Source organism: Ochlerotatus camptorhynchus, unplaced genomic scaffold (genome assembly GCF_037179485.1).
Source record: "Ochlerotatus camptorhynchus isolate MF236.1 unplaced genomic scaffold, CSIRO-AGI_Acam_v1.1 ptg000639l, whole genome shotgun sequence".
NCBI lineage: Eukaryota > Metazoa > Arthropoda > Insecta > Diptera > Culicidae > Ochlerotatus > Ochlerotatus camptorhynchus.
Genome location: NW_027041118.1, coordinates 270,778 through 288,203, shown reverse-complemented (window position 1 = coordinate 288,203; position 17,426 = coordinate 270,778). Strand labels below are relative to the sequence as shown.

The 17,426-nt window shown below is 41.2% G+C and overlaps 1 protein-coding gene across 2 annotated transcripts in view; it reads left to right on the top strand.

The window, feature by feature from the left end:
- The window catches only part of RhoGEF3 (Rho guanine nucleotide exchange factor 3), a 623,028-nt gene extending 611,062 nt beyond the window's left edge, over nucleotides 1-11,966 (top strand). The window contains exons 8-14 of one of the 2 annotated variants that reach the window (XM_065237667.1): nucleotides 5,560-5,761; nucleotides 5,831-6,216; nucleotides 6,327-7,147; nucleotides 7,218-7,380; nucleotides 7,446-7,552; nucleotides 7,613-7,860; nucleotides 9,778-11,966. In XM_065237667.1, the coding sequence (XP_065093739.1) occupies nucleotides 5,560-5,761; nucleotides 5,831-6,216; nucleotides 6,327-7,147; nucleotides 7,218-7,380; nucleotides 7,446-7,552; nucleotides 7,613-7,860; nucleotides 9,778-10,805 (2,955 nt within the window). In that variant the 3' untranslated portion in view covers nucleotides 10,806-11,966. The remainder of the gene's footprint in view (nucleotides 1-5,559; nucleotides 5,762-5,830; nucleotides 6,217-6,326; nucleotides 7,148-7,217; nucleotides 7,381-7,445; nucleotides 7,553-7,612; nucleotides 7,861-9,777) is intronic. The other variant, XM_065237666.1, reaches the window with a different exon arrangement.
- The last annotated feature ends 5,460 nt before the right edge of the window (nucleotides 11,967-17,426 follow it).

Below are 17,426 nucleotides of genomic sequence, written 5' to 3'. Positions count from 1 at the left end.
TACCCAAGTAACAATTTTGGTTTTATGAGGGTTCGGTAGAACATGATTTAGACTTGTAGAAGGCTATAAAACCTCGATAAAACCTGCAATTTATTCAATTGAATTAGCTGCCTTAAAGTGTTTCCGTAGATATCCCTTGGGAAGGGCCCAAAAAGTTTCGATTGACCGGGCCTCTGGACAATTCGGAGGATTCATCTCTTTAGGCACGTATTGTACTTGGTTTGCTTTGTACCAAACTACCGTGTCTTTTGAGTAGTGCATTGACACCAAATCGGACCAAACTCTAGTACTGGGCCATCATGTTGACGGGCCGCAGACGCCGATTCAAACACTCCCGAACGTAAATTTCAGTGTTCATCGTCTCCTTCGTCACAAATGGCTTTGACAACTTGCCACACACACACACATATCGCTTGCCAAACCATGACCTTCTTACCAAATTTTTCAGTAAAAATTTACTTATCGGCATGGTCAACTGCCTGAGCATCGCGGACTGTGTAGTATTGGTTTCGTGGAAGCGTTTTGCAGTCAAATTTGACGCATGTTTCATCGTCCAAGATAGCTTTCGAGCCCTCGGTTTGACGGATTTGGCTTGTTTTTGACTCCGTTTCGGCTTCTTCTGCTTCCTGAACGATTTCAACCCGTTTCTTGCATTGGCACGTTGGACGTTACTCTTCGATGTTCTCAGTTTTTTCGCAGTTTCAAATCTCGAACAGAGGCATTTTTCTTATTGACGAAAGCTTGGTGATCTTCTGGTCCACTTTTCGGTCCACCGGTCCCGGTTTACGGCCTGTTTGCGCTTTTCCGGGGAAAAGCGTCGCATTTTGATGATTTTGTAAACTTTGCGCACACAAACATATTTAGCAATAAGTAAACAACAACACACATCGATGAACAGCTGATAAATTTCATCGGGTAAGAAATGGCGGCGAGTTGAAAGTGTGCTCATACTTTCTGAGACACCCTTTAATTCTGAGAACGTCCAGAACTACGGCGAAGTTTTAAAGTTCTTTAAATTTCGGGAACTTTAGTGAAGATCTAAAACAGGAAAATTGCAGGAGTTTTACAGAAGCTGCGAAAACTTCATTTGAATTTAATAATATTTAGGGACGTTACATAAATAATGGGAAATTTGTGAGAACTTCAGTACAGTTCCATGAATATTAGAAAAATTGCGGGAACTTCAGCAAAGTTCCGAGAGCTTCAGGTAAATTTATAAAACATAAAGGCAGTTCCATTCAATTCAGCAAAATAACGAGAATCTTCAAGATGTTCCAAAAAATTTAAGATATTCCAGAGATCATCAGGGAAGTTTAGAAAACTTAATAAAACTTAACTTAACTTCAAGAAGTTTAGTGATCTTAAAGATCGTTCAGTGATCTTAAAGCACTTTTATCAATTTCATTGCAATTCCAGCAACATCATCAAAAGAGTAATGAGAGCTTCAGGGATGTTTCAAGAACTTCACGGTGGTCTTCAACAATTTAAGGAACTATAAAGAAGTTCCGAAGAATGAAATACAATATCGAGGTTTTCGGGTAGCTTCATGAACTGGGAAATTGCAGAAACTTTTAAGAAATTCTAAGAACTTTAGGGAAGGTATGATAGCTTAAGGAAAATTTGCGGAAGCTTTAAATAAATTCCGAAAATCTCAGGAAAATTAGGTCTAGAGATCTTCTGGGAAGCTCAGATACCTTAAGAGCAATGCCAATAACTTCCAGAAAATCCAGACTTTCGGCAAATTTAAAAATGCAGTTCCGGAAATTTTTGGGACAGTCCAGTGATTTTCAAGGAAGTTTTTAAGATTTTTAAGACAATTTCGTGTATTTCTGGGCAGTTTCAATAGCTTCAGAAGAATGAGAGAAGATCATAGATCCTCAGGGAAGTTCAATCAACTACCAGAAAATTGCAGCAATTTAACAAAAGTCTCAAGAATCTCAGGGAATTTCCGAAAAATTCTAAAAAAGTTCCGAGATCTTCAAGAATGTCCAAAAAACAAAATGCTGAGATTTTTAGACAGTTTATTTTTTGCAGGGATTTTCCTAGTACTTTGAAGATCAAAGAAATTCAGAGCAGCAAATCCAAGAATCTCAGGAATGTTCCAAAAAATGGCGAAGTCTATATAGTCGTGAACATAAGAAAAATCGGTGGAGCGATTGAGAAGTTCCGAGAACTTCTTGAAAATTTAGGAAACTTCCTGATGAAACGAAAACTTCAAGTGAAATCTCAACAGCTGAACGTTCGGTTAATCTTTGATCCTAATTGTAAAGCCTATTTTGCTAAACAATAATGTCAAAACACGTTCAACCTTATTCAAATGATCAAAGCTTGTAATTGTAGTGAAGATTTAGTTTTAAAGTAGCTTTAGAATTATTATATTGAACAGCTCAAATGTAACCGAATCGTTTTGCTGTTGAGATTCCGGCATAAATTTCCGAATCCGATGATAATTTTGTAGTTTTAATTAGAAGAAATTGAATTTTGTCTACATTATCAAATTACACACAATTATGGGCTCTTCTTAAATTACATTAAATTTCAAAATAATACCGTTGTTTTGGGCTTGTTGTCAAAATCGAACGGGTACTGTATTATAGCAAAGACAACAAATCAAGAAGACTGGCAACTTTGCCGGAATCCAAACAACAGATACAGTAGCGCTGCGCTTGAGTGAAGGTGGAAGCAACGCATAGAAAAATGAGCAAATACACAACACCTTCGTCTGAGGATGTAATCTTTGCTATCAAATTCGTTCGAAGCATTTACCTTTGAGCGGCAGATGACGCGATTGTGCCTGTCTCATAGCGTTCGTATGAGAAAATGGAAGAGTTGCCAGTCTTCTTGATTTGTTGTCTTCGATTATAGTCAACAGTTGATTATAGTAACACAGTTACTGTTGACTACTATTCCATATGAATCCAAGCGACAACATTTCTACCAGTGTTTCACCGACCGACTGACGTTACTAACCCCTACTTGAGGGGTTTCATTAACAAGCGAGATAAACACCTCGAACACACTTCAAAATTTACCTCCCCAAGAATGCGCCACGCACCTTTCGAATACTTTCCACATGACAATGCCCAACAACAGTTGTTGAGCATCTATGATTAACACACGACGATAACACGATAACGAAATGTATTTCAATTGGCTTCTGTTTTCCGAACTATCGTCATCATGCACGGATAACAGCAGCAGCACCAGTTCGCAGACACCTCACTAGAGCGTGATCACTTTCTGTCATATCACAGACAATCGGACTACTGTGCTTAGGTAGACACTCTGGTTTCTAATTATTTAATGATGTTTACCCATTAGGGCATATTTGGAAAAGTCCTCACCGAGCTCTATTGTGTTATCTACCCAAACAAGCTTCTGTGCGGGAGGAAGCCTCGATAGGTACCTACTTCCCATTTGTATCGATTTCGATAGCAAACGACGAATGTTATCACTTTCTCGCGCTGTTGATAAACAGTTAAATTCAAAACATATTTACATCGAGATATCTTTAGGCTGCTGTAAACAATCACCATGCCTGGCCGGGATGGTTAACGAATGGTCGATGATAAGACCTCAGGTAGCACGTTCGGATGGTATGCAAGATTGTTATGTGCTGACACATAGGGTAAGGTGGATCATCTAATTGATTTATTTATGTTTTCGATTGTCAACATCAGCAGGCTTAATGTAAGCCCCCTGCAATGCAATTAAAAAGCAAACTGGTTGATTTTGACAAACAAATAAATTAATAAATGTAACATCTGACACATCTTGCTCCACCTTAACCTCTCCAAGCTCCAACTGGTATTATCCTCAGATTAAGGTGAAAGTCGGTAGAATCCACAAATAACCGTTATAATGATTTTTGTTTTGCCCTACCACTTCGAATTTTTGATAGCATGAATCTCAGAAACTATAAATATTTCGTGTGCAAAATTATATTCACTCTTTTGCTGCACCGCAGCATACATGTGATTACAATTTCCTGCACGAACTCATTATAATTTCTGAGCTTCGTGCCATCAAAAATTCGAAGTGGCGAAGCAAATCTACCATATTAACGGCCATTTGTGGATTCTATCAACCGTCACCTTAAATCCCGATTAAGAATGTTCGGTTGCTTTGATGTCGAGATCAGAGTTAATCATCACGACTCGAAGCAAACATTTGTCCAGATTATCCAAAAAGGGTTAGTAAGTTACTCTGAGTTGGAGCAATGAGAGTTGTTGTCGTTGCATTGCATTCCGCGTGTGTCAAATGGACGCGATGAGCTATCGTCGTCGTTCATCTTAGACGTCAACTTCCGCCGTTTTCGCCGCCATTGACAACAATAGTAAGGAATGGAATTTTCCTAGAATTGATTGAAGAACGCGCGGGAGCTGTTTTTGCGATTCAGCTCCAGATTAGATCGTGACTAATTCGCGCCGAAGCGCTTGTTGTTGTAGGCGGTATGAAATTTTCCTATACCATAAAGACTTTTATGAATCTGGAACGAATTGTAGCTACATTGACATCCGGATAATAAGGACCAGGATGTTTTGCGATTTTGAAGCACGAGAAAATTTAAACTAAAATAAGAACCCATCTTATCGCGATAGGCCTGCCTCTCGCGGCCATCTATAAATTTGAGGAGTAAAGTTTTTCTCTTTTCGCCGAGTGAAATTGTGTATTATTTTCCTCTGACTAACCTAAAAAATTTATGAAATTAGATCAGTCAAAATGAGTTTGACAGCAGTTTGTTATGTATTTTCCTCGGATTTCCACTAACACGCTCTCACATATCGCACCAATACGACCGGACGTGGAAATGTTCTATTCTACTTTCATTCAGCACTGTCTTAGGCCTACGTCGAGTATCGTATTTTGATTACGAAGATAACCTTGCTCCGTTCTGCTCCGGTGATATTTTGCAAATCACCTCTGTCGCGTCACAATGGTCCAGAAATAGCACCATAATGGCATTTTACGATCCGGATTAGCAGAATCGCGCCATAAATATAGGCGATGTTATTTGCTCCGCCTTAATCCACCCCGTGTCTAGTACGATGTCATTCAGAAAGAAGGAGCATATTTTATCGCTCGTAATAGCGCAATAAAACTCCAATCAATCCATCAAACTCATATACCTACCGATACAAAGGCATCACCACGACACCTAGCGTCTCGTAACTTCTCACTCTCTCGCTGTTTCAAGATTAAACATGTGTTCTGATTAGGGTGGCCGGACTGTATTAAGTTTCCCAGCAAGTCAAAATGACAAATGTAAACAACCAGAATTTCCATTATTTGCCGCTAGGTGTCCCTGCGTTGTTTTTATTTCTGGTCACCCTACCCCGTCGGTTTAAAGCGATTCTTTATCAAATTATTGCTCGATCTCCGCCCAGGTGCAATTCCATCTCGAGTGTTATTCATCAATCACATTGCACACTCACGTACCGGACGTGACCCATGAATCGAATGTTTCCCATCCATCCAGATCAATCCGAATGCTTTGTAATCATGACTACGTACCGCCTAACTAATACTCTTGTATATTTGCTCTTCTTTCCCACACAGCCCCTGCAACTGAGAGCCGTTTCTAGTCCATCGCTCACAGAGCCTACGCCACCGACGGCGGTGACGGTTCTCTCCCGGACGGACAGCAGCCATGTCTCGAAGACTGCAGATGCTCGAAGTGTGGTAACCAACAACCTCCTCCACCATCAGAAGACTGCATTGCTGACCGCCAATCAGAAGAATCTGCACCATTCGCAGCAAGGTTGGTTCGAAGTTCGTACTCAGTTTGACCGTTGTTAATGATTGATTGTTTTTGTCTCTCTCCAAACAGCTTCCGAGAGCGTGCTGCAAAAATTCAAGAAGACCTTTTCCCAGTTCAAACCGGCCAAAGGACCATCAGCCAATAGCAATAGCATTAGTAGTAGTAATAGTAGTAGTAATAGCAACCATCCTCATCATCTGATAGTCAGCAACAGCAGCATGAGCGTGGATGGCAGTCAGGAAAAGCCGCAGAATGCATCTAGCCAAGGACAGCAGCAACAGCAACAACCTTCGAATCACCATCACCGGTTCGGTCCGTTGATATGGCGCTCGAGTAAGGAACGGCGGAAAACCAAGTCCCACCGTAGGGACAAATGCAACAGTGGCGATTCGGGGATTCAGGTCGAACTGGACGCGGACGAACAGCTGCTGCAGGAGGCAGGCATTGACGGAGCGGTAAGTTGGATGTTTGAATAGTTTTCTACTTCTTGTATATGGCTCCATCTATGATTGAGCTCGCCGCACTACACTATGCATGCATCCTAAATCCTCTTTCTTATACACAGGACCCCACAATCTCGCCACACTCGATTTCGGTGCGGCGGGCCAACTCGGCCAAAGTGTCCACCACAGGCACCGGTGGGTCATCACTCCTGAAGCACAAATTATCGCTCAAAAGCAACAACAAAGAAAATGTTGCCAACATATCACGACTAAGCGGTAAGTCGCGCAGTCAACCCTCGGGACTGGACCGGCTGGCCGCCAACGATGACAACGACATGCGAGCAGTGGATCTGAGCGAATCCGAAAGCGACGACGGAGAGGAGGAGGACCACGACGCAGGCCATCGAACGCAGCACCGACGGAACGATCATCGGATAGGCAGTCAAGAGGAATCGGTATTTGCGGAAGTCCTGTTCTCGTTCCGTCCGGTTGGACCTCAGGAATTGGCACTGGAGAAGGGAGCTCTGGTGGAGGTGCTGAGGCGACAGCCTGGTCCCTGGTGGTGGGGTCGGATCAAATCCGATGCCATCCTATCCGACGTGCGGCCGGAAGATGAGGATCGCGTTGACAGCACCTCCGACTGCGGCTGGTTCCCGATGGATTTCGTTAAACTACTACCCGCGTACAATATGCCAAAACAGATCATCATTATCAATAGCAATAGTAGTAGTGGACTGGAGGACGCGGGACTGAAAGAGGGAGAGTTGAAGAACTGTGATATGCTGCAGGATGGCACAACGATGGGCGTTGGAACGGACGAGGCATCGGTGCCGAACGATTCGATCGGCGGTTCTAGTCAGGTGCAAACGAAGGAAAATGTGATCAAGGAACTGCTCGAGACGGAGATCAACTACGTCAAGCTGCTCAATTCGCTTTGTCTAGGGTGAGTTTCGAAGATTTGGTCTTGGAAAATTCAGAGCTTTTCTCAACGGGATTCTTTCTTAACGAAACAGATATATCAAACCTCTGCGGGAGCGGGAGGATGTCTTCCCGCCGGAGAGTGTCAACATAATTTTCTCGAACCTGGAAAAAATCTGGCGGTTTCAGCAGACCTTCCTGGACGCGCTCCGGTTAGCGGTGCCCAACAACAGGATAGGCGAAGTGTTCCTTGAATATGTAAGTACAATTTTTACTCGGAAGAAGCTCCATGGAACACGATCATCATAATCTATCCTTTGCAGCAATCGGCATTTATGATCTACTCGTCGTATTGCAATTCCTACCCGCGAGCACTGATGGAACTGGAAAACTTCACCAACAACAAGGAAGCTTGTACCATTCTGGAAAGGTTAGTCTCCTCTCGGCTGGTTCCTAAAATCTCTCGGTACTAATTTCCCACCGTCAACAGTTGTCGCGTTTCGCAGAACCTCCCGGAGCTACCGATTTCGGCCCATCTGCTGGCACCGATCCAAAGAATCTGCCGCTACCCGTTGCATCTCAGCGAACTAGTCAAGCACTCGCCTACGCGGAAGGAGTTGCTCCCGCTGTTGAACCTCCGCAAGTGCACCAAATCCGACCTGGAAACCATGGACTGCCGGGAGGTGTTCGAGCTGGCACTGACAGCCATGCGGCGGGTCACCGAGATGGTCAATGAAGGTAGGTGCAGTTTCGAATCTTTCTATGATTATGTTGGGCTTCTTACGAGCAGTTTTGGTCTTTTCTGGTGACCATTTTGGGCTTCTCAGGTCTTTTCCCAACTGATTTGATCTTCCCAACTGACAAATTTGTTTTCCTAAAAAAAAAAAACATTTTTGATCATGCTAATTTTGATTCCCTCATTGGACCATTTTAGTATTTTCAGAAGATTATTTTGGTTTCGTCAGAAGACTATTTCGGTCAAATCAGGACACTATTTTGGTCTGTTCGGATGGCCATTTTGATCTTTTCAGAAGACCATTTCGGTCTTTGCAGAAGACCATAAAACAGTTCCAGGCAAAATAGTGAAAACACGATTGAATTTCTGGATCGACCTTCTCCGATTTGTATGAAACTTTGCGTAATTGTTTGTTATGAGCAATGATTCACATTTTTGCTAAAAATCGGCCATCTTAGATATTGTAAAAATTTGCAAAATGGTGTCTTTGAAATTTTTCAAAAAATTATAGCACAGAAACGGCATTTCTGATCGAAATGACGTCTGAGACAAATGTGTAGGGAAAAATGTCTTTCTGGGAAAAATAAACAAAATTTTTTTTTTCTTTATTTTTAGTGAAAATTAAAAAAGAATAATTGTAAACCCAAAATCTCAAAATTCCCATGCCGATTTTTTAAATTACTTTTTTTCAAAAAAAAAGCCATTGAAGAATGCAATGCTTTGGAATGTTCAAACCATGGACACTTCAAAGCTTACATTTAAAAAAAAAAAAAAAAAACATAATTTTCCCCACAACTTTGTCTCAGACGACATTTCGATCCGAAGTGTCCGTTTCCGTACCACAATTGGGTTCTTTAAAGGTATTGAGGTAAAAGCATATTCGTAATCTGTATTAAAAATGGAACCCAAACCCAAATTTCATAAATTTTGGTACATTGGAACTATTTTAAATAAGAACGATTACATTTGCAAAAATCACCTTATTAGCGCCCCTCGGTGTCACTTTGTATATATATGAGAGCGAGCTGTCAGTTTGACAGTTTAATGTCAAACAGTGAAGTTATTATTTTGCTTTAAATCTTGATTTAAAAATCGAGATGAAAGTGTGTGGGTTTCGAAAAAAATATCGCTGTACTCAGAAAATGAAGCTCTTTCAGATGATATATAAAAACCGATATATTTTTCAAAATTAAATATCCCAATTTGTTGAAAACTTTACAAGATCCAAAATGGCCGATTTTAAGCAATCAATTATGCAATGTTTCATTCAAATTGGAAAAGGTCGAGCTTTCCATTCTGGTTTTCCAGGAGACAATTTTGATGTTCTCCGAAGACCATTCTGATCTTCTCAGAGATAACCATTTTGTTTTATTTCTAGTAAAAGATTTCGATCTTCATTGGAAGATCATTTCTCGATTACTTTTCCGAAGGGACGTATCAGCTTTTATAAAGAATACATTTGATCTTCGATTTGGCGTAATTTAAAGATACAGAATTGGGTAAAGAGGCGACATCTTATCTATATGACAGGTCTTCTGCTCGATTGGAATTGCTTTTCCTATGACTTTGACAGATAATCGATTGTTCCAATTTAGACATGTCGTCTATTTATAAATGCAGCCTCTTTAGCGTAACTGGTAGCTCGCACACGCATACTAACACCACTATCAGGTAGGGGAAAATTTCCCATATCAGATGGTAATATTAATATGCGTGGACGTGCAACCAATTACGCCAAAATCGACGATCAAATGCATTGTTTACTAAAGCTGACACGTCCCTTCGAAAAAGTAATCGAGATTTGGATTCTCCCCAGAGGAACATTTGGATCTTACCATTTTCGCCTTCGCATATGACCATTAGCAAGCAATGTAAAACAGAGCATTCAAACAACGATTCCATATCCCCTTTCCCCTCAGGCAAACGTCACAGCGAGTACCTATCGCGGATGCAATCTCGCTTCGAGAACTTCCAAGGTCCCTCCATCAACCTACACAGCACCCGGTTGTTCCTGCAAACCGACGCCATCCGGATGACACCGAACCTGTGGAACAACACCTACACCCTGTTCCTGTTCGACCGGCAGCTGATCTACTGCAAGAAGGACCTGCTCAAGCGGACAAACTACATCTACAAGGGCCGGATCTTCCTCGACAACTGCCGGATATTGAATCTCCCGGATGGGAAAATGTTCGGCGTCACGTTGAAGAATGCCCTTCGGCTGTACTGCGACACCCGGAACAAGTGGTTCGATTTCTGTTTTCGCAGCAGTAGCAGCAAGTTGCGCTTCCTGAACACCCTCTCGGCGGAACGTCAATTTTGCGGGGAGGGCCTGTTCGTGTCCGAACTAGACGGAGCCTGCGTGGACGACGACAACCTATCGGATCGAGAGTACTTCCCCTTCACGGACGAGAAGGACGGATGCAGCAATACGGACACGGAAACGAGTAACGGTGCTGAACTGACGGACAGTATGCAGTTTCTCCTGGGCAACATGTCCCAAAGCGCGAGGACCAGCAATTGTAGCGTGCTGAAAGAATCTCCCACGAATATAGGCGGTAAGCAGTCGGGCAATACCCTGCCGAAAAAGTCTCGAAAATCGACCAAAGAACAACAGCAACAACAACAACAACAACAACAGCAGCAGCAGCAGCAACCAGAATATAGTTCCCATTCTCTCGGCCGACGGAAACTGGGCAACTGGTTCCGCAAGGCCAAGAGTACCAACAGTACCCCGTCGCAGAGTCCAACCCATCACCCGATGGCCCTTTCGCTAGCCGCCGTCAACAATGCAGCGTCGGACAGTTCCTCGGCCAGCAGTCCGGGGCTGGGCTACCACCAGCGGACCCTGTCCGCCCTGTCCACCAACAATGGCACCCTCCCCTCCGCTATGGCCAAAGGTAAATCTAAAGATAACCTCATGACTCAGTCGTCCACCACATCTTGAGGGTACGAGAGCACGCTGCTCTAGTTCTAAGTCATTCATCCTTCGCACAGCAAGGAATCATGCATTACTACACCTATCGCACGCATCAAAATCGTGACATTTTTTTTTAGAAGGAAGCAAGAAGACGCGCCTAGATTTTCATTTTTTCGTCAATTGTCTCTCTGTTGTGCATGATGATAAACGTTATTACAGACATACACACTCACTTTAGCGAACGAAACCATGTAATCTCCTGGCCTAACCCGCAATGCAGTAGGTTTTGCCCAATTTAATTGATTTAGTAAAACAAAAAACATGAACTAAGGAAGCTATAATTTAGTTGTGGTGGTAGTTGATTGAAACTGGGATCCCAAATGAATGCAAACGTCTCTAAGTCCGTTGTTCGTAACCAAGCGCAGGATTTCCTATAACCATGCTTATTTCTACTAAAGTAAAATGTTCAATTATCACTACTGAATTGTGTAACCATCCAGTAACGCAGTAATGTTAAGTTTATGTCTTATTTAACTGATCGGAAATAGAATAGGTTGTAAGTTCTTTTTTTATTATTATTTTACCATTGTCTAATTTATGTTATACTATGTATACTTTTCTTCAGTTCAGTCACAAAAACACAGTCTATTTGCAACGCACAGTAAACCTAAGTTATTTCCCAAATATCTAGCTATCGTTCATGATAAGAAGAAACTGAAGCTAATCCAATTTGAAAAAAAAAAATAAAGTTTTTTTTTCTTGTAAACAATGACTAGTTTGGTTTTATTCATTCTGTTTGTTAGCATGTAAGTGTTCGATCATCGTCTTCGGTTCATTCGTTTATTTTCAATACTTGCTGAGTACCTTCTACTCACCGACAAACCAACATCTGCCGCCGTGTTCGCGAAAAATGTGTATCCTAGCCACGAACACGCATACAAAATGTATGAGTTGGTTCGTGTCTAATCTATTCCGGGAAAATTATTTTTATCTAGATAACAAATTTCTATGGTTTTGAAAGATGGGATCGCTGCACATTTGAATCCGGCGTTATGGATTCTCGATCACGAGTTAAGTTTAAATTTCATGTCTGTTTGTCGGTGTTCTACTTACAATTCGTTGATACTTGCATTTAGGGTGGCTGCGATTGAGAGTGATCGTGTGAATAAGCTAGTGAATACTGAGTGAATGAAACATGTGTAAGTGGCGTAAATTAAAGAGAACTAAAGTGAGAGGATGATCTCTTAAGATTTTAATGCTGGGTTTAGACAGGGCGATTCAATTGATCAAGTCAGTTGAATTCAACAGACTTGAACGCGAATTGATCGTGTAAACCATGCAATTCAACTGACTTGATCAACTCACTTGAATTGAAAAAAAGTTGAATCAGGCTCAACTTTTCAAGCCAATTGAATTCAACTGACTTGATCAATTGACTTGCCCTGTCTAAACTCAGCTTAAGAGTTCATTCCAGAAGTCTTACTGGTCAACCACAGATGGCATTTGATTTGAGTTAAGTCCAAAATTCTTACGGGTAAACTTCAGGCATCATACGGGATAAGTTCACAGTCCTTATGGAATCATTTTCAGAGATCTTGATCATCCCCAGGCATGGAAAATAATGTACCTTCATTTCGTGCATTAATTTACGTCTAAAGTTTTTCAATAACATAATTCCGTAAAATGATGTTTGAAGCTTCTGTAGGTTTTGTAAGTAACTACATCTTTGGTGAATAACTTGAATATGTATCTCTTATGCATGATGAAGCAGAACGCACTATTGTTTTTCAGTGAATGACACTGATAAACAATAACCAGTTCTGCCCACTCTAGTACGTCCTAGATAAGAGATGCAGATTTGAGTTATTCGCAAAAGCTAATAGGGTAGAGAACTACTTCGGCCTAAGCACCCATTTTTGGGCCTATCAAGCAGAAAACAACAAATTAATCCACGATTTCGGCGTTAACAGCTAAACAATGCATTTGGTACGATACTTTAGTTCAAATGCTACCGAACGAAGTCAATAAGAACGCGTGATATGAATGTTTCCACCCAATATTCTCAAATACAAATGTAGCGCTCCGACCGAATCAATCTTTATCTTCATCCGATAGGCCGGAGTAAATTCATTGGCGTTTCAATGGCGTTTCAATGCGTTAGGTTGAGTTTAGAATCAGTAGGCCGAGTTTGGCGTCAAGAAACAGTGTTAGACTTTTAACAATATCTCAACAATTTGTTTCTCTTTATCAAATCTTACGGTACGTACGGAAAGGTAAATAAATTTGGAAGCCATCAGTATTAATAACATTCCGTTTGGTGCTAAACTACGTTAGATTAAGAAAGACTAAGTGCGGGTTGTGCTTAATAAGCCGGAAATGGGGTAGTTAACCCTATCAAAAACTGCAAAAGCCTCATACATCATTTTACGGAATTTTGTTGATGAAAAAAGTTAGAGGAAAATGAAGGCTGTCCATCCAACTGGGAAAACCGGGAAAAAACCGGGAATCCGGATTTGCCGAGAATAAACCGGGAAAAATACGGGAAAATCCCAATCGCACCGGGAAAGTCATCCCAAGTAACAAATTTGGGTTTATCATAGTCTTGAAGGCCATAATTTGGACTTGAAGAATCATTAAAACCTTTATAAAACTTGCAATGTTACTTGGAATCAATCAATTGTATATCACATACACCATTATATTCTTTTCGTTACACATCTGTTTACAACTTTCATATTATGTCTTTACCACAGTCAAGTATCTAAAAATCCTCAAAATTATTGCACATATTGCTCACAATGTGTTCGCGCACGGTGCAAATGGTGATTTTGTTGTTATTTCTACCACGGTGTGTCCAGGCATTTTGGAAAACCCAATAAACCAAATCAATGATATTAATGGGCTTCACGAAGGTTTAACCATTCTATTATTAAGCCGAATCTTCGTATACCTTGTTGAGTCTGTAGAATTTCAAAATCAGATATTCGGGATGGTTTGGATAATTCAAAAATGTTATTTTTAAACACAATTAATAATTTTAAATGATGTACAAAATGCTCAAAATTTCGGAGTGGACAAGGGACAAGATTTCGATGAAACAATAAAATATCGCCAGGACCATTTCGAGAATGATAAATAATTTATTAACACATGTTATTTGACTTATAGAACTTCAAGATCTTAACTCCAAGACTGGGTTTCTAATTCTCAGGCCTTGATATATGCTTTTTCCAACATACCAAAACAAAATGTAGGCTCATTTTTTGCAGTGAAACTCTTTAATTTTATACAAATTCATGATTCCATGAGATTTTTGAGATCTAGATCATCAACATGTTAATGAAAATATCATCATATTTTTTTCTATAAAGTGAAGCAATTCTGTTCAAAAATTTATATGATTATCTCTGAACGGTTATTTTTTAACGCCTTTTTTGTTTAAGGCGGAGGTGATGTTGGGGTTTGGTTCATTATTAAATAACCGGGAATTGAAAACCTGGATTTTAATGGACACCCTGAATGTAAATGGATGTACGAAATTATTGTAAATTGTTTTCCATGCCTGATCAACACTTTCACAAATGACCACAGACAAATGATCACAAATGACAAAAGCTAAAATAAATAGCCTAAACATCGGAAAGATGTAAATAGGCTAGATGTAGAGACTGCCTGCCAAAACAAAACTAAGATCCTTATCCATTATGCTGGGTCAGAGGTAGGTCTGTGGACTCCCCAGACAACCAGAATGCACGTATATTCAAAGTTGTTTTCGTGATATACAAACATATATACAAACAAACAATTCGTATATTATGCAAAGAAATGGCTTATACGTACAAAAGTGGAGTGGAGGCCATATACGTGCATATTTTATATTAATTTTAAAGAAGTTGATTTAACATCATATGCGATTTAATCTGTAATAACAAAATCATTTTGAAAAGTCTTACGATGTAATCTGATTTAATTTGTGATACAGTACAACGGAAAAATGAGTCATCGCATATAAGTCGGCAATTTGCATTCTATACGATTTAACTTAAACATAATGCGAGGTATGCCATTCTTATATGCGATTTTGACTTATACTGTAGCAATTTACGATACTGTCTCCCATTGTTATACGACTTCTGGTTGTCTGGGTCATTCCGTATGATCTCCAGGGTTGAAGTATTTTATTCTGCCTGTCTATGACGGTCCTACACGAGCTTATACCCGCACTCAACTTAGTGTGTTCTTTGAGTTAGGGATTTCTTAACTCAGAAACGGTTTTGAAAAACTAATGTTCCCCATTTATTATTCACTTAGCATTTAACACCTACACTGACCGTTGAATAAGAAAATGAACCACATACGTGGTTCACTTACATGGATAAAAAATGCTTATTGCGCGTTTCACACCAAATTGGACTAATAAGCGCGTTTTCACTTATTAAAAAGTGTGATAAAACTGCAAGTTTACGTCTAATCGTCTTGGTGTCTTCGGTACACTTATTCCTTATGATGCAAGCATTGCACTTTTATCACACTTTTTGCATTTTTGGGACAGTCCAGTTTCAGATGAAATCAGCAATACCTTGCTATATTACCCTACCGGCTACCCATTGGCGCATTCCATGGCATGGTGCATCACCCTAGATTCGCGCCAGCTGTTCCGATTAGCTAATCCACCTAACAGATTTTCCGTGACTACTCCCCATCTACAGGAAAACCCGTCCTCGACTTTCGCGATCCTCTGCTACTGTGGGATGAGCCTGGGCTGTCGAGCACCAGGTTACATTGAAGGGATGCTACGTGACAACGGTGAAAGGCTTCAACGTTCTTGAAAGTGATCTCATGAATGATTTTGGTCTGTATGACGTGCCAATTAATTCCTTCTGCAAGCTAGTTTCGACTACAGGAGATTCGGAAGTGTATTGCCATTCACTGAAGGCAAAGTATCCAGTGACTTTGTACGCAAACGAAGGTTCAGCTTTTTCTTCAACCAGGGATGAAGCCGGTTTTCAAACCTAGAAGATCGGCACCGTTTCATTCACAATGGCTGGTGGAGAAAGAACTCCAGCGATTCCAGAACCTTGGCGTTATCGAGCAGGTGGATTTTTCGAACTGGGCGGGACCCATTGTTGCGGTTCGAAAGGCACAGCGTGACGCAGATGGAGATCCGATAGTACGCATGTACGCGGATTATTCTAAGGGGGCTCAACGCGGTACTGGAGGCAAATAAGTTTCCTCTACCTACTCCCAACGACATTTTCGCAACGCTTGCTGGCAGAGTACTGGACTTGTCAGACGCTTATCTGCAGATGGAGGTTGAGGAGGATTCCCAGAAGTTGCTAACAGTGAATACCCACAAAGGACTCTTCAAGTATATAAGCGGCTTCCTCGGGGGTTAAATCAGCTCCTGGAGCCTTCCAAAAATGTATCGACAACATGATTGGCGATTTGGAAGGGGCTGAATCTTTTCTCGATGACGTTATTGTGTTTTGTAAATCGCAAGCTGAGGCTGAGCATGACAGCAACCTCGATAACACCATTCAACGGATCCAGGAATACGGTTTTCGACTCAAGATTGTGAAGTGCAAATTTGGCATGACTCAAGTGAAGTATTTGGGACACATCATCGATCGAGATGGTATTCGTACAGATCCGGAACAGGTATCGGCAATTTCTCAGATGCCTCCACCAGCAAATGTCATACGTTCTTTCTTGGGTGCAGTGAATTATTATGCGAAGTTCATCAAGGACGGACAAATAGTGGGACTGGACGGATGAATGTCAGCATTCGTTTTTGATTTTCAAGGAGCTACTCAAGTCGGACCTGATGCTTACGCATTACAATCCTCAACGGAAGATTGTGGCACATTGTGGTGCACAGAAAAAGTAATTCAGTACGCATCGAGATCACTGACACCCACGGAGTGTGGTTATGGGCAGATCGACAAGGAAGCTTTGGCATTAGTCTACGCCGTGACAAATTTTCATAGGATACTACTGCGAGGGTCATTCATGCATGAGCTTGATTGACCGCCCACGGTTGCTACTCTGTTATTGCCAGATCAGCTGTAATTACACAGAGAACCAATAGACGATGCTTGGGACTAGCAATCATCCTCAATGTGTAAAAACTGGTGATCTTAAATTAGGCAATACCAGCGCCGGCCGCGCCCGAACACTGGTCAAGAAAGGAAGAGGTAGGAATGTGTTGACGTGACACTCGCTTTGATGGAAGCCGAGAACACCTCTGCACTTCCACGAGGAATCACTGGGATATAGGTAATAGGGTTGGGTTTGCAGCAGGGTTCGTTTTGGTAAACGATAAGCTGAATTGATGTCCTAACAATCATATAACGCGAAGGAGCCTGGGACTGAACCCACGGTCCTCTGCTCGGTAAGCAAAAACGTTGGCAGACGAGCTCCTTTTTAATCATCGAGTTGCTGTTATTACATGTAGTCATGTTAACAAATATAACGATTGACGAATCTTGAATGTGGATGGGCTTGAGATTAGACTCATGATGTTCTGCTCAGTAAGCAAAACCGGTTGTGCTAAGGCCACCGAGCCCATCATATCACATTATAGCGTTGCTCAAGTTTTTATGACTATTCAGACCCGGCACCGACGACAACGAAAATTTTTACGAAATA